Here is a 24,490-nt window from a genome sequence, read left to right as displayed (position 1 = left end):
CTGTTATACTTATCTGCCCTGTGCACTTCCTTGAGTGCCCCCATAGTAAGCTGCTTGCTATAGGGTCACTTGTGCATGCCTGCTCTGTGTGTCCATAAGAAACACAGAACGGGGCTCAGCCCTGCCCTCGCCTCACTGGCTGTGATTGACAGCAACAGAGCCTATGGCTCCCCCTGGTATCTCTCAGCCAATCAGGAGGCCTGGGATAGCAGACGCGCTCATGCACATCGCTGGATCGCGATAGGACTCAGGCATATATTAGGGGGACTGTGGGGGGGAGCTGCATGCTAAACGTTTTTTTACCTTCATGCATAGAATGCATAAAGGTAAAAAAAAACTTCAGCCTTTAGAAACACAATGGTGTTTAGAACTACTAATGTATATAGTAAAAGGCAATGAGCACCTACCGACAGACTACACAGGCAAGACCCATCTCCATGGCAAAGTCATCAGCATTTGTTTCATCAAAACTGGAAAGATCAGGAATAGGCAGGTCCTTGCTGGGCTGCGCCGGATTTGGGGAGGACCGAGCTTCTGACTTCTCCAAACGAGGTTTCTTTGGTAAATCGATAACATCACTAATGTCCAGCTTCATCTGCCCCCACAAATACATACAAAACACAAGGATGAGAATGGCGTTCAGATTCACACATACTTAAAAAAAAAAAAAAAAAAAATGTTGTGTGAAAGTTGTGTGGAAAAAAAAAAAAGCTTTGAAAAAGTGTGAGCCCAGAAACAGGGTGTTGCATTTGCCTATAGGGATATATCCCCATAAATCTAGAAGTAAATCAGTCCTCATTTGGTGTGAACTGTGTCAAACATTACATATTTTGCTGCTTCTGACTTCACAAACATGAAAGACATTTAAAATTAGTGTTAGCTATTCATCACCATGGTGATAACAATAACCTATCATTAAAAAAGTATAAATAGAAATCACAAACATATTATACATTTTCATGAACACTACTAACATAACAGTGTAAAAAATGTGGCATCCAGTGGGGTTTGTTTATAATCAGCTGAACTAAGCCTGCCCCCTTCTATACAATGGTCCATGGTGGAAGTCTTTATCATACCTTAAACTTTTGAACGATCATTGGACACATGGACATAGATAGGCATCCATAAATTAGGGATAAATGTAAAGTGTATGCCTGGGATCCAAGGGCTCGCCAAGCTCTCAGAAAACTAGCTGAGGATGAACAAGCATGCTAACAGTCATCAAAGATGCCTACAGTTTGACATTTCTATCACTTTTGACCACCTGACGGGTATACTTCAAAGCTGAACCAGCGGGAGATATAAAAAGGACATTAAATGGATGCAGCAAGGTCTACTTTCATCAATCATTTACATTGCATCACTTTTTCCACATTTTGATATGTTACAGCCTTATTCCAAAATTCAGTACAATCATTATTTTCCTCAAAGTTCTACAAACAATATCCTATTATGACAACATGAAAGAAGTTTGTTTGAAATCTTTATCAAATCTTTTTGCAAATTTATTAAAAATAGACATCGAAAAAGAAATTCCATGTACATAATTATTCACAGCCTTTGCTCAATACTTTGTTGAAGCACCTTTGGCACCAATTACAGCCTCAAGACTTTTTCCGTATGATGCTACAAGCTTGGCACTCCTATTTTTGGGATGTTTCTCCCATTCTTCTTTGTAGGACCCCTCAAGCTCCATCAGGTTGGATGGGGAGCGTCGGTGCACAGCCATTTTCAGATCTCTCTAGAAATGTTCAATCGGGTTCAAGTCTGGGCTCTGGCAGGGCCACTCAAGGACATTCACGGAGTTGTCCCATAGCCACTCATTTGTTATTTTGGCTGTGTGCTTAGGGCCATTGTCCTATTGGAAGATGAATTTTTGCCCCAGTCTGAGGTCCAGAGCGCTCTGAAATAGGTTTTCATCAAGGATTTCTTTGTACATTGCTGCATTCATCTTTCCCTCAATCCTGACTAGTCTCCCAGTTCCTGCTGCTGAAAAACATCCCAGCAGGATGATACTGCCACCACCATGCTTCACTGTAGAGATGAAACAAGAAAAACTGCTCCAGGTGAGTAAGCCTCTGGTTAATCCCCACACACACTAGTCAGGTGCTAGCCCAGCGTGCAGGCTGTCTAACGTGAAGAAATAATTCTGGACGGCTGCACTTCCAAAAATCCTTTTATTGAAGCTTCATATGACAAGTGGTTGACAGATGGAGCCGGGGACAAAGATGTAGGCGCATTTTGCATATATATCTGCGGTTTGTCATTACCTATTGGCGCTAGTCACCAAAATCAACTATATACTGCTCTAATATGTTATCATTAGGTTACAGGTGAACACACCAATTAAAACTAGTACTCAGCTGGTGTTAAAGAAAACCCGGCTAGAATACACGGTACTTACACTCAAATCTGAAGATTTGGTCCAAATCCACTGCCAAAAAAAATCTGACACACCAATTGAACTCAGAGCAAACCACTTGTCATATAAAGCTTCTATAAAAGGATTTTTGGAAGTGCATCCATAATTATTTCTTCACTGTAGGCATGGTACTGGCCAGGTCATGAGCGGTGCCTAGTTTCCTTCAGACATGGCGCTTGCCATTCAGGCCAAAGAGTTCAATCTTTGTTTCATCAGACCAGAGAATTTTGTTTCTCACGGTCTGAGTCCTTCAGGTGCTTTTTGGCAAACTCCAGGCGGGCTGTAATTTGCCTTTTACTGAGGAGTGGCTTCCGTCTGGCCACTCTACCATACAGGCCTGATTGCTGGAGTGCTGCAGAGATGGTTGTTCTTCAGGAAGAACAGTGAGGAACACTGGAGCTCTGCCAGAGTGACCATCAGAGACTCTTGGTCACCTCCCTGACTAAGGCCTTTCTCCCCCGATTGCTCAGTTTGGCCAGGTGGCCCACTCCAGAAAGAGTCCTGGTGGTTCCAAACTTCTTCCATTTACAGATGATGGCGGCCACTGTGTTCACTGGGACCTTCAATGCTGCAGAAATTTTTCAGTACCCTTCCCCAGATCTGTGCCTCCATACAATCCTGTCTTAGAGGTCTACAGACAATTCCTTGGACTTCATGGCTTGGTTCGTGCTCTGACATGCACTGTGGGACCTTATATAGACAGATGTGTGTCTTTCCAAATCATGTCCAATCAACTGAATTTACCACATGTGGACTCCAATCAAGTTGTAGAAACATCTCAAGGATGAGCAGTAGAAACAGGGTGCACCTGAGCTCAATTTGGAGTGTCGTGGCAAAGGCTGTGAAAACTTATGTACATGGGATTTTTTTTCTTTTTAGTAAATTTGCAAAGATTTCAAAACACACTTCTTTCACATTTTCATAATGGGGTATTGTTTGTAGAATTTTGAGGAAAATAATGAATTTAATCCATTTTGGAATAAGGCTGTAACATAACAAACTGTGGAAAAAGTGGAGCGCTGTGAATACTTTCTGGATGCACTATAAATGCAACTAGTGCAAGTACATGAAACTGGCTTGGTATTCACATCTTGCAATCCAGTATACAGCCAAATGGGAGGGGGAAGAGCAGGTTTGGGGACAAATTAGGAGAGCAGCTTGCAAAAATGTTGACAAAGGAACATGCTGATTGATGGAGAGATCAGAGTGAGATGATTTTTTTACTGTCTAGTCAGCAGGCAGGGGGTGAAGAAAGGAGAAGCCTTCATACATTCTACAGTTTATAACAATAGTAGATAAGGTGGTGTCATCCACCTGAAAGTAATTTGTGACAAGGTTGTGCAACAAGAAAAGCTAAAGGGCCACAAATACTGCGTTGGAAGGTAAAACAGATTATTTATTTGTGTGTGTATATATATATATATATATATATATATATATAAATAAAATCAGTTTATTTTGCCATCTGCCCGAAGTGGAGCTTTAAAGTGGAGGTTCACCCGGAAATGTAAATTTTTAACATTAGATTCATGCTCATTTTGTCTAGGGGAATCGGGTATTTTTTTCTAAATCAAAGAGATGCATCTTCTCCGCCGCTTCCGGGTGTGGGCTGCGGGACTGGGCGTTCCTATTTGATTGACAGTCTTCCGACGGTCGCATCCATCGCGTCACGATTTTCCGAAAGTAGCCGAACGTCGGTGCGCAGGCGCCGTATAGAGCCGCACCGACGTTCGGCTACTCGTGACGCGATAGATGCGACCGTCGGAAGCCTGTCAATCAAATAGGAACGCCCAGTCCCGAAGACCATACCCGGAAGCGGCGGAGAAGATCGCTCTCTAAAACGGTAAGTACTGCTTCGTTTTTAAAAAACTAGCCGATTCCCCTAGACAAAATGAGCATCAATCTAATGTTAAAATTTTTTTTTAGGGTGAACTCCCGCTTTAAGTGCATGTCAAACCCATACAGGCCCTATATTAATGACAAAAAATATAACCTTTTTTTTTACCTTATCTGCGGATCTCTTCTCGGCCTCCTTCTTAATCTTCTCTGATGGCAGTGGCTTGCTTAGGTTGCTGCTACTAGTACTGCTGGTGTTTACCTTGGCTTCCGATTTTGGTTTAGGAATTGTGATTTTTAGTGAATCGAGGTCCTTAAACATAACAGATAGAAAAATAGGCAAGTGTGGCTAATAACTATAAAAACTTCTTAGTATGTCCAATAACTAATAATAGCTTGTAGTTAAAGAGTAACTCCACTTTTGTTGAGAAAAAACAATCCCTTCTGGAAGATCTATGTATATTGCGAGGCTTTTACCAAATGTAGCACATTCCTACCTTTTGTGGCTGTAAAGAAATAGCTATTTGTTTTACCAGACAAATCGCATACTTATTCTGAATGGAGGAACTGGTTGATTATAATCAGCTAGTGGCCTTTAAGTGTGCTAATGCGGAAAGCTGCAGTGTCTGCATCCCCTCAGGCTTCACGTAATCTGGCCTACATTTACTGCAGCCGTGGGAAAACACAAAACGTGGCTAGATTGCGCTGCGATTCTTCTGCGTTCAGGAGAGGGAAGTTGAAACTCACCCACATGCTGCAGCTCCTAAACTCTGCTAAAAGCCTATATGTACATGGACACATAGGCCCGGATTCACATAAATCGGCGCATATTTATGCCCGCGTAGCGTATCGAATATACGCTACGCCGACGCAGCGCAAAGAGGCAAGCACAGTATTCACAAAGCGCTTGCTCTCAAATCTACGCTGGGTTTTCTCGGCGTAAGCCAGCGAGGTGGAAGTGGGCGTGAGCCATGCTAATGAGGCGTGACCCCATGCAAATGATGGGCCAAGCGTCATAGAAGTACTTCAAACGAACGGCGCATGCGCTGTCCTGTGGCCGCATTCCAGTGCGCATGCTCAGAATCGCCTACGACGTGAATGTAACCTACGCCTAGCCATATTCACGTACTACGTAAACGACGTAAAATACGACGGCTCTGTTCCCTGGTCCATACCATGAGTTGCGCCTCCTATATGGGGAATAACTTTACGCCGGATGTACGACTTACGCAAACCGCATATATTATGCGCCGGGCGCAAGTACGTTCGTGAATCGACGTATCTCCCTCATTTCCATATTTGAATAGGAAATCAATGGGAGCGCCCCTTGTGGCCAGCGTAAATATGCGCCCACGAAACGCCGGTGTAGGAAAGTTACGTTGGTCGGATGAAGCCTATTTTCAGGCGTATCTTGGTTTCAGAGTCCGGCGCATAGATACGACGGCGCATATTTGCACTTATGCTGCGTATCTGTAGATACGTCGGCGTAAGTGCTTTGTGAATCCGGGCCATAGGCTCTTATGGAGTTGAGTTTAGGAGTGCTGGCAAAAAAAAAATGGCAAAAGCTTCTAAACTTTTAAAAGTTTAGGAGCAGCCAGCTTAGGCTGGTGTACATGAAGCCTTAGAGCAGGGGTGCCCAACCTTTTGAAGAGCGAGGGCCACTTAAGCGACTTAGTAACTAGTCGCGGGCCACAATGAGCAGAGTGGGCGGATGACAGGTCCGTGTCCACTCTGCATATGCAAAACAGACACAGACAAGGCCCACTCTACTCTCTGATCCGATCAGATGAAGGGATGGATCCACTTCTGTTTTTTTAGCAGATCGGATTGGAGGTAGGCGGGTGTAAACGGACATAAGTCTGTTTACCTCTGTGGCACCATAGAGGCGAATAGAGGGTCCAATCGTGTGAAAGGGGCCTAAAAATCTGACTTTTTGGATACATTTTAAACACCAGTGGTGTACAGAATACCTCCAAGTTGCCATGTTGCTTTGAATTTTACAGAAAGATACAGAAGGCTGCAGATGTAAGAGGAAAGGTAATTTGTATTCATATTACATTCAAAGTGGTCTGTGCAGCAATTGTATTATGCTATATTGTTGCTTATTTGCAATTTCTTTCCACAAAAGTGGAATTCCAAAAACTTTGAAGCATGTCTGTCATAGTTAAATATAAAAGCTTCAGTAGACACCAATATATATTTTTAGATTTCATTTTTATTCTAGTTATCCATTTTGTGTTTCAAATATTTTTATTGATTTTGTTAAACAAGAAAATAAGACAATACAAGCTGAATTCCCCACACAGGCCGTGAGTGAGAACAAACAGACGTGATATGTTTAGCATAACAGCATCATAAACAAAGTGAAAGGAAGAAAAGATAAACTGAAGTGTTGGACTAAAATTATAGCCAAAAAGAAAATAATGCATTTCATACAGTTTTACATACAGTGCCTTGAAAAAGTACGGTATTCAAACCCCTTAAAATTTTTCACATTCTCATTTTATAACCAAAAGAATAAATGTAATTAATTGGGATTTTATGTGATGGACCAACACAAAGTGGCACATAATTGTGAAGTGGACGGAAAATGATAAATGGTTTTCAAATTGTTTGCAAATAAATATCTGTAAAGTGTGGCGTGCAGTTGTATTCAGCCCCCTTTACTCCGATACCCCTAAGTAAAATCTAGTGGAACTCATTGCCTTCAGAAGTCACCTAATTAGTAAATAGAGTCCACCTGTATATAATTTAATCTCAGTATAAATACAGCTGTTCTGTGAAGCCCTCAGAGGTTTGTTAGAGAACCTTGGTGAACAAAGAGCATCGTGAAGGCCAAGAAACACACCAGACAGGTCAGGGATAAAGTTGGGGAGAAGTTTAAAGCAGGGTTAGGTTATCCCAAGCTTTGAACATATTACGGAGCACTGTTCAATCCATCATCCAAAGATGGAAAGAGTATGGCACAACTCAAGCCTACCAAGACATGGCCATCTACCTAAACTGACAGGCCGGACAAGGAGAACATTAATCAGAGAAGCAACCAAGAGGCCCATGGTAACTCTGGAGAAGCTGCAGAGATCCACAGCTCAGAATCTTTCCACAGGACAACTATTAGTCCTGTACTCCACAAATCTGACTTTTATGGAAGAGTGGCAAGAAGAAAGCCATTGTTGGAAGAAAGCCATAAGAAGTCCAATTTTCAGTGTGTGAGAAGTCATGTGGGGGACACAGCAAACATGTGAAAGAAGGTGCTCTGGTCAGATCAGACCAAAATTTAACTTTTTGGCCTAAAAGCAAAACGCTATGTGTGGTAGAAAACTAACACTGCACATCACCCTCAATGCACCATGCCCATCGTGAAACATGGTGGTGGCAGCATCATGTTGTGGAGGTGCTTTTCTTCAGCAGGGACAGGGAAGCTGGATAGAGCCAAATACAGGGCAATCTTAGAAGAAAACCTGTAAGGCCCTGTACACACGATCAGTCTAAACCGATGAGAACAGACTGAAATTCAGTTTCATCGGTTAACCGATGAAGCTGACTGATGGTCTGATGTGCCTACACACCATCAGTTAAAAAAACGATCGAGTCCAACGCGGTGACGTAAAACACGACGTGCTGAAAAAAACGAAGTTCAATGCTTCCAAGCATGCGTTGACTTGATTCTGAGCATGCGTTTTGAACCGATGCTTTTGCATACTAACCGTCGGTTTTGACCTATCGGTTAGGCGTCCATCAGTTCAATTTTAAAGCAAGTTCTAAATTTCTGGACCGAAGGATAACTGACCGATGGGGCCCACACACGGTCGGCTTGGACCGATGAAACTGAACTTCAGTCCGTTCTCATCGGTTTAGACTGATCGTGTGTACAGGGCCTTAGAGTCTGCAAAAGACTTGAGACTGGGGAGGAGGTTCACCTTCCAGCAGGACAATGACCCTAAATATACAGCTAGAGCTACAATGGAATGGTTTAGATCATAGCATATTCATGTGTTAGAATGGCTCAGTCGAAACCTGAATCCAATTGAGAATCTTTGTCAAGACTTGAAAAATTGCTGTTCACAGACGCTCTCTATACAATCTGACAAAGATTGAGTTAGTTTTCAAAGAAGAATGGGCAAAAATGTCACTCTCTAGATTAGGGTTGTCCCGATACCACTTTTTTTAGGACTGAGTACAAGTACCGATACTTTTTTTTATGTACTCGCCGATACCGAATACCGATACTTTTTTTTTAAATGTGTCCCCAAATGCAGCCATGTCCCCCGTATAACATGTCCCCCGTATAGCAGCCATGTCCCCAGTATAGCAGCCATGTCCCCAGTATAGCAGCCATGTCCCCCGTACAGCAGCCATGTCCCCCGTACAGCAGCCATGTCCCCCGTACAGCAGCCATGTCCCCCGTACAGCAGCCATGTCCCCCGTACAGCAGCCATGTCCCCCGTACAGCAGCCATGTCCCCCGTACAGCAGCCATGTCCCCCGTACAGCAGCCATGTCCCCAGTACAGCAGCCATGTCCCCAGTACAGCAGCCATGTCCCCAGTACAGCAGCCATGTCCCCAGTACAGCAGCCATGTCCCCAGTACAGCAGCCATGTCCCCAGTACAGCAGCCATGTCCCCAGTACAGCAGCCATTGTCCCCCGTACAGCAGCCAGTATTCTATTCTATTTTAGTATCGGGGTATTAGCGGGAGTACGAGTACTCCCGCTAATACTCGGTATCGGTCCCGATACCGATACTGGTATCGGTATCGGGACAACCCTACTCTAGATGTGAAAAGCTGGTAGAGAGAGACATCCCCAAATTTGCAGCTGTAATACTTTTCACATATTTATTTGTAAAAAATTTGAAAACCATTTATCATTTTCCTTCCACTTCACAATTAAGTGCCACTTTGTGTTGGTCTATCACAAAAAATCCCAATAAAATACATTCACGTTTTTGGCTGCAACATGACAAAATGAGAAAAATTTCAAGGGGTAAAAATACTTTTTTTTTCAAAGCACCGTAGTCTACCACCAAGCAAGGCAACAGAAAGGGTCATCATATCATCCAGCATTAGCCCCCCCCCCCCACTGAATCTGACTTTGACTTCAAAGCTGCAGGTCAGTGCGAATTCCAGTGCGACTTGGCTGACATCTGTGCGACTTCATGCACAGATGTCTATGCAAGTCGCACCTGAAATCCCAAAAAATAGTACAGGAACTTTAAATGTTCAAATTGGCGTGGCAGTTCCATTGCAGTTCCATTGCCCACAATAGGGTCAGGACCTGTCACACAATTTGAACCTGTCAAATTGCATGAAAAGTCGCAACGATGTGAACGGGGGCTTAGAGTAGGTCCTGCAGCATTCCCATGATACCTGATGGTTGAAGGTTTATACCAAAAACTCCCTAGAAGCTTTTCAAATTGTCTCTTATGATAGACATTAATATTAAATTCTAGATGTTACCGCTTCTGTAGAAAGACTTGTCAAAATGAATTCTACCAATCACTGAAATAACCTGAATTGGCTTTTGTGTTTAGCTGTTAATACTAGGGGACGAAGGGCTTGATCGTATAGGAATGTCTAAAAACATCTTTACAGTGTAAGACCAAAGCATACAAACTATTGGACCACATTTATTGCTCATACCGGTAATCTAAAGCCTAACAGAGTCACCTTTTAATAGTTTTAATTTGTCTTTTTACTAGATTAATGAGGAACTCAAGCCTATACACTGCTGTAGCTAAATATAAAACTGTCAGAACTACCATCCCGTAATATATAGCGTACATTAAAACAAAGGAAGTTATTGGGACATATATGGATTAAAGCAAAATTAAACTTGAGATTTTAAAAAATGCTGCCAGGCAGGGGTTTTATAACAGAAGAGACCCTAGTGGGTCATAAATGCTCTTCTGTTGGCGTTAATGTGCACTGAGCCATTCACATGGAGCTCAGAGTACATTTACTGCTCTGTGCTGTGATATAGTGACTCCCGTGAGAGTCACATAATCGTGGCCTGGTCATTCAAAAGGCTGAAAAGAGCAAACATGGAAGGAAGACCGAGCAAAGATGGAAGCGTCCGGGTCTATCTGGAGCACTAACACTGCAGTGCTGGAGAGCTTCATTTAACAGATAAATCCGCCATAACGTGTTAGTTTTTTTTTTTTTAAAGTTACACCAGCAAAGATGTCTCAGATGGTACAAGAGCAAATAAAATTGTCCCAAAGTAATAAAAAAAAAAAAAAAAAAAATGAAAAAACATTTTTTTTTAAATAATTTAGCTGTATATTTCTTGCTACTACCATAACCTTTCACCAAAGAACAACTCAAAATAAGTTCTCCTGTTCCTGATGATGCCAGCTATTCCACACGTGTATTTTATTTGTTGTTTGTATCCGTAGTAAAGCCCAGAAACAACAGTGTGCATTGTGCTATTTTTTTCTTTTTATATATCCTACCTAAAACACACTGACACCAATTAAAAAAAAAAAAAAATCCTGACCAAAACACTAACCCTGCCACTGACCTAGATCAGACCTTGACCTGGGAAATTTTTTAATAATTTAATTTTATATATATATATATATATATATATATATATATATATATATATATATATATATATATATATATATATATATATATATATATATATATATAATTAAATGATTAAAAATTTAACACTAACACGTTATGGCGTATATATATATATATTAGGGGTGTTGAATATAATCGATGCATCGATGCATCGCGATTCGGGGGCCCCCGATTCGGCATCGATGCATGTGGCCCCAATAATCGATGTCGGGTGACGTCATCCCGACTTGCCCCGCCCCTCCCGGGAGATCGCTCCGAGCGCGTCTAATAAAATACCCATTTTGCATTAAATGCCGCTATAATACACTATATGGCCACTGCTGCATGTACTTTTTAAAATACACAGTGTTTCATACTTATATTGCTGTCTGTATATTCCGGAATCCTCTCATGTTAGCTCCGGCCCGCCTCTCACCTCCTACGTCTCAGCCCCGCCCGCCTCTCTTCTCATCTGATAGCTATAGTACAGTCGGTGGGCGGGGCTGAGAACTCCCACTGAAGTCGGGAAAGAGGAGAACGAGTGGTGAGAGGCGGGCCAGACAGGACAGTCACATGTGCGGAAATACAGAGAGCAGCATACACACAGAAACGAAGGTATGAGAAGCTCACTGTATATATTTTAAACAGCACATGCAGCAGTGGCCATTAAATGGTTTAGAACGGCATGCATTGCAAATAGGGGATTCTTAATTACAGCAATATTCTTTCTCCTCCTCCATGTGCTCTATGTTGATATTTCTCTGGTGTCCTAAGTTTGCACATTCCATTGTGTTAACTCCTAGTGTGCTGGAATGTGCGAACTTGGGAAGTCAGGGAAATTTCAACACAGGAAAAACTTTTTCTAGTAGAAAAAAACACTGCGCAGAATACAGAAAAAGTGCTGCCAGGTACCAAAAATTATAGATACAAATTTAAAGCTAAGTGAAAAAAAGGGGAGGTACAGCGCAAAAAACTAATGTAAAAATTGAAAACCTGCACATGAGGCGCAGGTTGATATGTTAGTGGTAATGAATTGATGACACTAGAAAAAACAAATATATATAATCAATGGTTATTGGATGTAACATATGAAGGATAAACCCAATAATTATGACATATAGCTGGGAAATCTTCAGATAGTGCAAGAAAAAATTCTCTCAACAATACGTGCCAAAAGATGAAATCAATCAAAGAAATCCAAATAAATATGGTGACGTATGAGTGGGTGAAAAAAATCCACAAATAATGATCAAGTGAAAAGCTGTTGAATTATGGGTTTATCTTTCATATGTTACATCCAATAACTATTGATTATATATATGATTATACCATTGATTATATACTGGCAACATAATTCAACAGCTTTTCACTTGATCATTATTTGTGGATTTTTTTCACCCACTCATACGTCACCATATTTATTTGGATTTCTTTGATTGATTTCATCTTTTGGCACGTATTGTTGAGAGAATTTTTTCTTGCACTATCTGAAGATTTCCCAGCTATATGTCATAATTATTGGGTTTATCCTTCATATGTTACATCCAATAACCATTGATTATATATATTTGTTTTTTCTAGTGTCATCAATTCATTACCACTAACATATCAACCTGCGCCTCATGTGCAGGTTTTCAATTTTTACATTAGTTTTTTGCGCTGTACCTCCCCTTTTTTTCACATTCAAATTTCAACACAGACAGTACAGGGAACTTGCTGTGAATTATAATCCCTCCAGACCTCCCAGCAGCCACATGTGTATATTCCTGTACCCTGTAGTGCACTAATCACTTTTTATAGTGGAGTTCCACTGCTTTTTAGTTTAGTAAAAGTCAGCAGCTACCAAAAGTGTAGCTGGTGACTTTTATTAAACCGACACTTACTTGTCCCACGGTCCAGCGATGCGACCGCACAGAGCCCCATACCTTTCCCCGCTCCTCTCCTCAATGCCATCATATCTACTGTGGGCACCCGGCCATGATAGCTTACGGCTTCATGGCCAGGCGCGCACTGTGATCTGCCATTGGCCAGCCAAACTTCTGGGACCTGTGTCCCAGAAGATCGCTGGCATGGAGGGGCCACCTAGGGCGACAGAAGGAGTCACCTAGGCAGCCAGGACAGGAAGTCCCACTAAAAAGAGGACCCCCCCCCCAAAAAAAATGATATGCCAAATATGGCATGTCAGGGGGCGAGGAGTGCTTAAAGGAGAAGTTCCACTTTTGGGTGGAACTCCACTTTAAGGGAGTGAGGTTATTTTTATTTAAAAGCAGAGTTCAGTAAAAAAAAATATTAAAAGTCAGCAGCTACAAAAAAAAAGTATCTTCTGACTTTTAATAAAAAGACACTCACCTGTCCCACAATCCAGCGATGTTGCCACCCGAACACTCCATTCTGTCCACGGCGCTGGCAATACTTCTGTGGGCATCCGGCTGTGACAGCTTGCAGCTTCACAGCCAGGTGTACATGTCTCACTGCGCTGTCCTGCATAGCTGGGCAATCTTCTGGAACCTGTGATGTGTCTCAGAAGATTGCGGGGAGGAAGGGCCACCTAGGCGGCCCAAGCGGAAGTGAGAGCTCGTCGGTAATCGTGATGCATCGTGATGCATCGCCGAATCGAATCGAATCGAATCGTGGACTTGATAATCGTAATCGCATCGAATCGTGAGACGAGTGAAGATGCGCAGCCCTAATATATATATATATATATATATATTGTTTTTTCTCCCTCTCTGTAAGGACAGCTTAATTATTTACAAGGCAATTCCACTTTGCACTACAAGTGAAAACTACAAGTGCAAAGTGCACTGAAAGTGCACTTGGAAGTGCAGTCGCTGTAGATCCGAGAGGGACATGCAAGGAAAATAAAAAACAGCATTTAGCTTGCACATGATTGGATGATATAATCAGCAGAGCTTCCCCTCATGTCAGATCTACCCCTCAGATTTACAGCGACTGCACTTCCAAATTCACTTTCAGTGCAATTTCAAGTGCACTTTGCACTTGTAGTGCAAAGTGGATTTGCCTTTCGTAAAGAGAGGGTAAACACGGGGGCAGGCTTCACAATGACTGATCGCTGTGATAGCCTCTGATATCACAGTGATCAGGTGACCCAGAATCTACGCGATTCCAATGCACAGGGAGATACACAAATTTGCGCCCCCACGGAAAAAAGTCCAGTAGGTCCACATATTTGTGTTATGTCAGTGCCAAGGGGTTAAGCGACGATCCACCGCCAAAGCACAGGGAAGTGCCATCTGTCTGGGGAGCAGATAATCAGGTAATAAGTTTTTACTTTTCCCTAGACCTTAACAAGCAGTAGTAAACACTGCTGATGCATTTTGGAAACAAGTTCTGTGGACCGATGAGGTTAAAATAGAACTTTTTGGCCGGAATGAGCAAAGGTACGTTTGGAGAAGAAAGGGCACAGAATTTAATGAAAAGAACCTTTGTCCAACTGTTAAGCATGGGGGTGGATCAATCATGCTTTGGGGTTGTATTACAGCCAGTGGCACAGGGAACATTTCACGAGTAGAAGGAAAAATGGATTCAATAAAATTTCAGCAAGTTTTGGATGGTAAATTGATGCCATCTGTGAAAAAGCTGAAGTTAAAGAGGGGATGGCATCTACAAATGGATGATCCTAAACACACCTCAAAATCCATGGGGGATTACATCAAGAGGCGTAAACTGAAGGTTTTGCCATGGCCTTCACAATCTCCTGACCTCAACATAATTGAAAATCTATGGATAGACCTTAAAAGAGCAGTGCGTGACAGACAGCCCAGAAATCTCAAAGAACTGGAAGACTTTTGTAGGGAAGAATGGGCAAAGATACCTCAAACAATAATTGAAGGACTCTTGGCTGGCTACAAAAAGCGTTTACAAGCTGTGATACTTGCCAAAGGGGGCAGTACAAGATATTAACTCTGCAGGGTGCCCAAACTTTTGCAGATGCCATTTTTTTGTTTTCTGTCATTTTGAAAGTGTAAATGATGGAAATAAAATCTAACTTTTTTTGACATATTATAAGAATGTCTAATCTGTAATTTGATGCCTTTTGGAGATTTTTCCATCTTTCCTTGGCTTCGTTATGCACATTAATACAAGTTTTTACCTGGGGTGCCCAAACTTTCGATCCCCACTGTATATCTCATAATCGTGCACCGTTTCGGAGATATTCACTACTTCTGTGGCCAGTGACATCACCGGCCATCCCTTCAGAGTGCTGTGCCACGGCTCCTATGCGCGGGAAAGACATTGTCGTGGTTTGGCCTTTCAAAACGCCCAGAGCCCATGAACCGGGAAGGAAGACCAGGTGAAGATGGAAGCCCTGTTAGAGGTGACAGCGTACAGCTGGAGGGCTTTTTTTTTAGGGCAAGTCTTTCATATTGTGCTAGCATGCGTACTAGCACATTATGACATTAGCTTAAAGGGTACTGGATTTTTATTTATTAACCCCCCCCACAGAGTTTACTACTGCTTTAACTCTTGCAATGCAGGTGCACGGAGGAATATTCACATTTCCCAGAGCTGATCTTTAAACATCATTTACTGTTTTCACTGGGAAAATTATTTATGAAGGAAGTTCAGGGGGAACAAGGTCTTCTTCCATATGAATATCAGCAAATGGGGAATTTAGTTCTCACTTTAACCTCTTCTACTTTCTTCCATATTCTATCCAAAATACAATGCTTGGTAAGCTGCCATAAATCAATTGAATCCATGTATGTATCTTACCTTTTGAGGCAGCCGATAGCCAGAGTCGAGGCTCTTGCACAAAGACTCATCTAGTAAAGCCTTCAGTCTCTCAGCAGAGTCTTTGCTCTTAGAGTGAAGAAAACCAAGTGCTTTTATGAAAACTGGATCCAGCTCAGTGTTTATAACCGCTGCCATGTTTGCTCACCTACAACAATAGGAGCACAAGTCAGAGCAAATTCCAGGACAGAGCTTACCAATACACCTAAGAGAATTGCAGCGGGTGCCTAGCTTTTGGAAAGCTAAACTTCAACCTTACCTTCCGTCTTGCACAGTTGTAGCGGCTCCTCTCCTGTACTGAAATTGCTTTATCAGATTTCACTACACACTGGGAGCTTCTCTGTGTGCATTAGAAGCTGCAGCAAGTCAGATAGAGCTTGTTACATTTCCTGGCTAAAGGACAATCAGCATGATGTACCCCACATATTGTATGTCAAACACAAGGTCGTGGGCCCAATCTGGCCCGCCAGGCGTTGTCATGTGGTCCTCACACCAAATTTTGCAGTCAAAACTCCATTCTGCCACCTCTGCTTCTTGCACTCCACTCCCACTTGTAAACACAGAAGCCTACTGTATTTACAAGAGATAGCTTTGTAACAGATCCCTGTACGCACTCATGGCAGGGCACGGCAGGGACAGATCTCCAGAATCTTGGGGAGAGAACGATCTCCCTGCAAGGCAAGGCAGAGCCACCTACACAGGGAGGTATTAGAGCCAGGCCAGATAAAAGAGAGTCAAGGAAGTTTTGTGTGTTGGGGGGGGGGGGGGGGGGGGTTGCGGTTGCACGTTGTGCATAGCACACTTCTAAACCCTGTACTCTGTACATAGCACACCCCTGAAATCTGCACTCTGGACACAACACACTCCTGAACCCTGCACTCTGTACATGGCGCATCCCTAAACTCTACACCCTGTACATAACGTACTACTGAAACCTGCGCCCTGTACATAGGGCAACCCTAAAAACACTGCACCCTGTACATAGGGCAACCCTAAAAACACTGCACCCTGTACATAGGGCAATCCTAAAACACTTCGCCCTGTACATAGTCAAAAGTCACAAGAAACATGAACTTTTTTAACAACCATCTAATTCTTGCATTGTGGGGAACCCTCTGCAAATGTAGTTTTTTTTTTTCTAATTCCTTCGAGTTGCGCTTTAATAAGTTAAAAGGGGTTGTAAACCCTTGTATTTTTTCACCTTAATGCAGCCTATGCATTAAGGTGAAAACAAATTGTCAGTGACCGGCCCCCCAGCCCCCCCCTCCCCTGTTTTACTTACCTGAGCCCCTTCATTCCCTCAGCGGAGGCACGTTCTCCCTCTCTGCACGGGGTACCGGCTCTTGATTGGATCGATTGATAGCAGCGTAGCCATTGGCTCCCGCTGCTGTCAATCAAATCCAATGCAGAGCCGAGTCCGGCAATTCGTGGCTATGGACACAAATGCTGGACTCGGGAGCGTGCCCGCACGGTAACCCCCTGGGAGAACGCTTCTCCTTGAGGATTATCTGATGCGAGAAAATACGAGCGGCGCCAGGGAACCGCAGAAGAGGAGGTTCGGGGCCACTCTGTGCAAAACGAGCTGCACAGTGGAGGCAAGTATGACATGTTTGTTATTTAAAAAAATAAATAAAACCCGAAAGTTAACAATCACTTTAAAGCATATCTGAAGTAAAAGAAAAAAATAACATAAAACAACTGTGAACAGACAGGCTCTTCATTGCAGAAGAAACATACAATGGAATCGATTTACTAAAGGTAAATATACTGTGCACTTGCTCTAGATTATATGAGGTAAAGCTTTACGCTGCAAAGAATACCCAATCACATGTAAGGGAAAGAAAAAAACAGCATATTTTCTTGTACATGATTGGATGATGGAAATCAGCAGAGCTTCTCATTTACCAAGATCTAGAGCAGGGGTCACAAACTTGCGGCCCTCCAGCTGTTGCGAAACTACAAGTCCCATCATGCCTCTGCCTTTGGGAGTCATGCTTGTAACTGTCAGCCTTGGCAATGCCTCATGGGACTTGAAGTTCTGCAACAACTATAGGGCTGCCAGTTTGAGACCCCTGATCTAGAGCAACTGTACTTCACAGTATATTTGCCTTTAGTAAATCAATCCCTAGTGTCTCTTCTTCAATATACAGTAAAACCTTGGTTTAAGACAGGGCTCGACAAATCCCAGTCGCCATGGCGACTAGAAATAGCGTCCTGGCGACTTGGCTAGGTGGGCAGCTCTTCCTTGTGTGAGCTGGCGCCATCTGGCGGTGGCCGTTGGTATTACAAGTTAAGCATGACAAGTTAAACAGCAATTCTAATGCCATTTTTCACTATTTTCACTGCCATCTTCTTCCCTCTAATTAGAACCCCCAAACATTATATATATTTTTTATCCTAACACCCTAGAGAATAAAATGGCGATCGTTGCAATACTTTCTGTCACGCTGTATTTGCGCAGCGGTCTTACAAGCGCACTTTTTTGGGAAAAAAATACACTTTTTTAAATTAAAAAATAAGACAACAGTAAAGTTATCCCCATTTTTTTTAATATTATGTAAGATAATGCTACGCCGAGTAAATTCATACCCAACATGTCACGGTTTAAAATTGCGTCCGCTCGTGGAATGCCAACAAACTTTTACCCTTTAAAATCTTCATAGGCGACGTTTAAAAAAATCTACAGGTTGCATGTTTTGAGTTACAGAGGAGGTCTAGGGCTAGAATGATTGCTCTGGCTCTACCAATCGCGGCGATACCTTACATGTGTGGTTTGAACACCGTTTACATATGCGGGCGCTGCTCGCGCATGTGTTCGCTTCTGCGCGCAAGCTCGTCGGGACAGGGTGCGTTTTCTGGCTCCTAACTTTTTTAGCTGGCTCCTAGATTCCAAGCAAATTTGTCAAACCCTGGTTTAAGAGTAACTTGGTTTAAGAGTGTTTTGCAAGACAAGCAAAATGTTTTAATAACTTTTTCCTTGATATACAAGCGATGTCTTGATATAAGAGTAGCGTCATGTCTAAGGATGAGCTCCGGCGTGTTCGCATAGAACACATGCAGAGCCCGCAAGGAAGTGAGCCTGGCGCTGCGCTAATAACAGCCAGGGAGACATTGCATGATCCCTGCAGCCGAGCATCGGGACAATGTCTCCCCGGCTGTGATTAGCGCAGCGCCGTGCTCACTTCCTGGCGGGCTCTGCACGTGTTCTATGCGAACACGCCGGAGCTCATCCTTAGTCATGTCACAACTGAGTATAAAAAAAAGAAGAGAGGAGCCTCTAAGTGTAGCAATATGGTTACATTTAATGAAGATACAACATTTAGCAACTTATTGCTACACTTAGAGGTGCCTCTCTTCTCTTGTATACCCTGTAAAAAAATGCTTTGATATACAAGTGCTTTGGATTACAAGCATGTTTCTGGAACAAATTATGCTCGCAAACCAGTGAAGTGATCTCACCCTGGCCAATCAGGGCAACCGAAGCCTGGCACTTGGAAAAAGATGGGGAGAAGATTCTGGCGAATAACCTTGCAGGTGTTGGACCATTGAAACAGATAATTATTAGGACTCGTTTACATCTGCTTTGCTCGCTTTGGTTCGCTCTCTAGAGAACATGTGACAGGTGTTGTATTGCCTGTGTTTAATGCCCTAAATGCTTGGCTACTGGGCCTTATTTACTCATGAGCTCAGGTGTGTTCGCAAACCCCACGTGCAGAGTCCGCCAGGAAGTCGGAACAGCGCTAATCACAGGCAGTGAGACGTTGTCCCGATGCGTGGCTGCAGAGATCGGGAAATGTCTCACTGCCTGTAATTAGCGCAGCGCCGACTTCCTGGCGGGCCCTGCACGTGGAATGTGCGAACACGCCGGAGCTCATCCCTAGTTGGGAGCTATGCGACAACACACAATTGTTGTCAGACAATTTTAAAGCATGCTATCCAACATTTGTCCGCGGAAAATCCGACAACAATTGTCCGTTGGACGTACAAACTGTCATATTTTCCGACAACAGCCTGTCATAACACAACTCCCGTCGGATAATCCGATCGTGTGTATGAGGCTTTACACCCTATTGATCCTCCCAAGCAGGATATTAAAGTAAAGCTGTCAGAGATAACAACATGGTGGTTGCCATTGAGGACTGCTTTCTGAAAATGCTAGTTGCCTGGCTTTCATGTTTGCCTTTTCTTCAGCACTAAGCCACTGACTAGGAACAAGTCAGCATGACAGACAAGCAACTAATCTCATTACAAATGTGAAATATTTAACGAAAGAACTACATCTATTTAACAGCAGCCCATCGTATGTGTCAGTGCTGGGTATCATTAGGATGAAGCTTACCCAGCCGGTACAGCACAGTGCGTATCACTTGCAGAATCACAGGCGACTTCCGGGTGCGGGTCCGTCACAACCCATTCCCCAGTCAACACAGCCTGCGCTAAACGTTCCGCTTGCTTTGTAAGTAGGAAAAGAAGCATCCCCGAGTAGAGTTATTATTGGAGTTAGGTCATCGGCATGGTGTTTCTAGATACAGACATGCTTCTCTTGTGTGACCTGTCAGTGATTGTGTGCTGAAGGTGGCATTGTAGAACACCGGCCAGGAAGTGTATGTGTGCACATGGAGACTGAGGGACCTGGAGCAGGACGTGTATAAGGAACATGTACTGACTGACAGCAAGGGAGCACAGGTAGGGACTGCACATTCAATATCCCGGTCCTCTCAGAAAAATGGTGTACATTGTGTATTCACATATTCCTCAAGATTAAGGATGAGCTCCGGCGTGTGCGCACAGTCCATGTGCAGAGCCCGCCAGGAAGTCGGCACCGCGCTGCGCTAATCACAGGCAGGGAGACATTATCCTGATGCTCGGCTGCAGAAATCGGGAAATTTTTCCCTGCCTGTGATTAGCGCAGCGCGGTGCCGACTTCCTGGCGGGCTCTGCACATGGACTGTGCGAACACGCCGGAGCTCATCCTTACTCAAGATGTGTACAGCAGGGTTGCCACTTGCCACCTTTTCTTCAAGTCAAACCGAACACTTCAGCGGCCTGGGACACCTTTGGGTGCCCTCAAGGAGAGTAGGGATGAGCTCCGGCGTGTTCGCACACTCCACATGCCCGCCAGGAAGTCGACACTGCGCTAATCACAGGCAGTGAGACATTTGCCAATGCGTGGCTGCAGAGATCGGGAAAGGTCTCACTGCCTGTGATTAGCGCAGCGCTGATTTCCTGGCGGGCTCTGCACGCGGAGTGTGCGAACACACCGGAGCTCATCCATGAAGGAGAGTTGCACCCAACGGAGTTATACATTTCACTGTTATTTTTAACAGTAAACTCGGCTTATATTGTGAAATTCTGACTGACTGTTTTGATTTTGATTTTTGAAAGCAGCGGTGTTCTGTCGGATTGGAAAACCTGCGAGATCAGGAGGCTTGTCGCTGCTTTCAAAAATCAACATCTAAACAGTCAGAATTGTAAATACAGTGGAACCTCAGATTGTGAGTAAAGCGGTTAACGAGCGTTTCGCAATACGAGCACTGTATTTTTAAAGATCGTAAATCGGTTTGCGAGTGTTGTCTCGCAAAACGAGCAGGATTTAGGCCAAAGCGGTGTGCAGTACCGCGTTTGGCCTGAGGTGGGGGGCGCCGGGGCCGATCGAAGCCATTCGGACATGTTTGGAAAGACATGAAATACTCCGTTCCCGAGCTGTCTTCGGGCTTTGCCGGCTGTTTCAGAGGCTCTCCGGCGCCCCCCCACCTCTGGCCACATGCGGTATTGCATGCCGTTGAAGTCAATGCGGAACAAATTATTTTCGTTTCCATTGACTTCAATAGGGAAAATCGCTTTGATATGTGAGTACTTTGGATTACGAGCATTCTCCTGGAATGGATTATGCTTGTAATCCACGGTTCCACTGTACTGTATTTCACGATATAAGCAGAGTTTACTGTTAAAAATAACAGTGAAATGTATAACTCCGTTGGGTGTAACAAGATGTCCGCTTCCCGCCTTATCACTGTATTTTTACTGTGGTCGAGTGTGGGGTGTAGCAAGATGGCGGCGATTCTGAGGAAACTCCGGCTATTGCTTTCAACAAAGATGGCGCAGGAAGAACGATGACATAACTTTCTTTTGGGGAATCTAATGCCTCGTTTCCACTGAGCGGATCGGTTCGGTACGGTACGCTTTTTTGGGTGTTTCCATTATGAAAGCGTGCCATAAAAGCGAACCGTACCGGACCATTCTGGGTCCTGCTTCAGATGTGGGGCCATAGAGAATGGAACGGTTCCATTAGGGCGGACCTACAAATACATCTCACTGATTGGTGGACGTGCTAGGCTTTTTTTCTAAACCTTGCATGGTCCCGGATGGTCCGATTTTGCAGTGGAAATGCTCTGCAGAATAGACCGGTCCCATTCTAACCGCTCCATTCTTTCTGACCCGAACCGATCCGTGCAGTGGAAACAAGGCATAAGTCAGTGTTTCTCAACTCTAGTCCAACTCTTTTTCTGTTATTTTGTCCTATTTGTTATGGGGGAACGTTTTCATTTCTTCCTCAAACATACCACACATCTGCTTCATTCTTTATTCCACTGCTAATATATACTTAGCATTGAACTTGTATAGCGCGTTTCTCTCTGGTGGTCCGTCAATAGGGGCGCCGCCCCCCCTTACGTCCCCTTTAATTTGGCTGCCTGCCGCGTTCTCTATGTAAACAAGGCATTTCCCTGTTCTGCCTAGTGACATGATAGGGATCTGCTGCTCCCTGTCATCGGGAGCAGTGATCGCTGTCATGTTAGTGGTAGCCCATTCCCCCTACAGTTAGAATCACTCCCATAAAGTGTCACTAAAGGAAAAAAAATGTTTTATTTAAAATAACAAACATGTTATACTTACCTCCACTGTGCAGTTCGTTTTGCACACAGTTCCCCCGATCCACGTCTTCTGGGTCTCTCGGTGGCTGTCTCTGGTCCTCCCTGCAATTACTAACCACAGTCATGCGAGAGCTCGCATGGTGGTCAGTAATTGCGGGCGTGCTCCCGTGATACTGCAAGCGGCCATAGCTGCTCGCTGTATCACTCGGCCCCGCCCCTCGGCGCGCCGCATCACTGGATCCATCCGCTCTAGCCAATCAGCGGCCAGGCTGAGCGGCGAAGAGGATATCGGGACCGCGCGGGACTTTCGAGGGATCAGGTAAGTATAACGGGGGCTCGGGGGGGCGGCAGCATTCTATGTTTTTTCACCTTAATGCATAGATTGCATTAAGGTGACATTTTTTTTTCTTTACAACCCCTTTAACCCCTTGATCACCCCCTAGTGTGTAACCCCTTCCCTGCCAGTGTCATTTACACAGTAATCAGTGCATTTTTATAGCACTGTTCGCTGTATAAATGACAATGGCCCCAAATTAGTTTCAAAAGTGTCCTATGTGTCCGCCATAATGTCACAGTCATGATAAAAATCGCAGATTGTTTTTAAATAAAATAAGGTTTGGAGGGGTATTTTCTGTTGTCCAGCTGAAGCTGCTGCCTGTTTACTTCCTGGATTTTCACAGACACACAAAGGGCACACCTCCAGCTCTGCAACTCTCATTGGCCCTCTTATGACTCATCCCCCTACCTTCCTGGCAAACTCTCATAAGGGTGAGAGAGAGTTGTGCATGATGTCGTAAGCCTAGGCTTTTTTATCAGACAAGAAACAGGAAGTGGGCTTTATAAGGTATTTAATGTCAGGAAATTTTTTTTTTACTATCCAAAGTTAAAACAACAAGATTTATTAGATGGAAAGATGAAAAAATAACTGAAGGTACGCTTTAACCTCTTGACCACGGCCCCATGTCAAAAAGACGTCCTCTTTTTAAAGATGGATATCTCGGTAACGGCAGCAGCTGCTGCCACAACCGAGATATCCATCTCTTCAGTGGGCGGTCCTGTACACGATAACGGTGGTCTCCGCGGCGAATTCGCCGCGAGATCGCCGTTATCGGTGGGGGGAGAGGGCCCCGCCGCTCTCCCGCGCCCTCCGCCGCTTACCGGAGCCTTCGGTAGCGGCGGAGGCGATCGGGTCCGTTCGGCAGCTGACTGGGGATGCAAGTGAGGAAAAAATCGCCCCCACCCGTCCCCATAGCTCTGCTGGGCGGAAGTGACGTCAAAACGTCAGTCCCGCCCAGCGTCTTAAAGAAACATTTTTTTTTTTTGTCATTTGAAAAAATGTCAATTTTTTTTTCTTTTTTTGCATTTAAAGCGGGGGTTCACCCTATAAACGAAAAAAACATTTTTTTTTTTCTTCTACCATAAAATCAGGCATTGTAGCGCGAGCTACAGTATGCCTGTCCCGATTTTTTTTACCCCCGTACTCACCTTGTACTCGTACATCGAAGATACCGACTCCCCTCGGGGAATGGGCGTGCCTATGGAGACGGAGGATGATTGACGGCCGGCTCTGGCGCGTCACGCTTCTCCGGAAATAGCCGAAATAGGTTTGGCTCTTCACGGCGCCTGCGCATAGCCTGTGCGCAGGCGCCGTGAAGAGCCGAGACCTACTCCGGCTGTCTTCGGGGAGAGTGACGTGCCAGGGCCGGCCGTCAATCATCCTCCCTCTCCATAGGCACGCCCATTCCCCGCGGGAGCCGAAATCTTTAATGTACGAGTACACGGTGAGTACGGGGGTAAAAAAATCGGGACAGGCATACTGTAGCTCGCGCTACAATGCCTGTCTCGATGGTAAAATCATGTCAGTGAGGGTGAACTACCGCTTTAAGTCTAAATATGAGATCTGAGGTCTTTTTGACCCCAGATCTCATATTTAAGAGGACCTGTAATGCGTTTTTCTATTTCAAGGGATGTTTACATTCCTTGTAATAGGAATAAAAGTGATCAATTTCAGTGTAAAAAATTATAAACAAAA

At 44.0% G+C, this 24,490-nt stretch overlaps 2 protein-coding genes across 4 annotated transcripts in view; one reads left to right on the top strand and one right to left on the bottom strand.

The window, feature by feature from the left end:
- Positions 1 to 20,040, bottom strand: part of INTS12 (integrator complex subunit 12) — a 29,049-nt gene extending 9,009 nt beyond the window's left edge. Inside the window, exons 1-4 of one of the 2 annotated variants that reach the window (XM_040329688.1) lie at positions 19,926 to 20,040; positions 15,569 to 15,734; positions 4,431 to 4,574; positions 408 to 595 (exon numbers count right to left, since the gene is read on the bottom strand). In XM_040329688.1, coding sequence (XP_040185622.1) covers positions 408 to 595; positions 4,431 to 4,574; positions 15,569 to 15,724 — 488 coding nt within the window. In that variant the 5' untranslated portion in view covers positions 15,725 to 15,734; positions 19,926 to 20,040. Of the gene's footprint in view, positions 1 to 407; positions 596 to 4,430; positions 4,575 to 15,568; positions 15,735 to 15,845; positions 15,963 to 19,925 lie in introns of those variants that run through there. The other variant, XM_040329689.1, reaches the window with a different exon arrangement.
- Positions 19,948 to 24,490, top strand: part of GSTCD (glutathione S-transferase C-terminal domain containing) — a 252,930-nt gene continuing 248,387 nt past the window's right edge. Inside the window, exon 1 of one of the 2 annotated variants that reach the window (XM_040329687.1) lies at positions 19,948 to 20,042. The gene's annotated coding sequence lies outside the window, so the exon portion shown is untranslated. The other variant, XM_040329686.1, reaches the window with a different exon arrangement.

The sequence above is a fragment of the Rana temporaria genome, chromosome 1, assembly GCF_905171775.1.
Source record: "Rana temporaria chromosome 1, aRanTem1.1, whole genome shotgun sequence".
NCBI lineage: Eukaryota > Metazoa > Chordata > Amphibia > Anura > Ranidae > Rana > Rana temporaria.
This window is presented reverse-complemented; position numbering and strand designations above follow the sequence as displayed.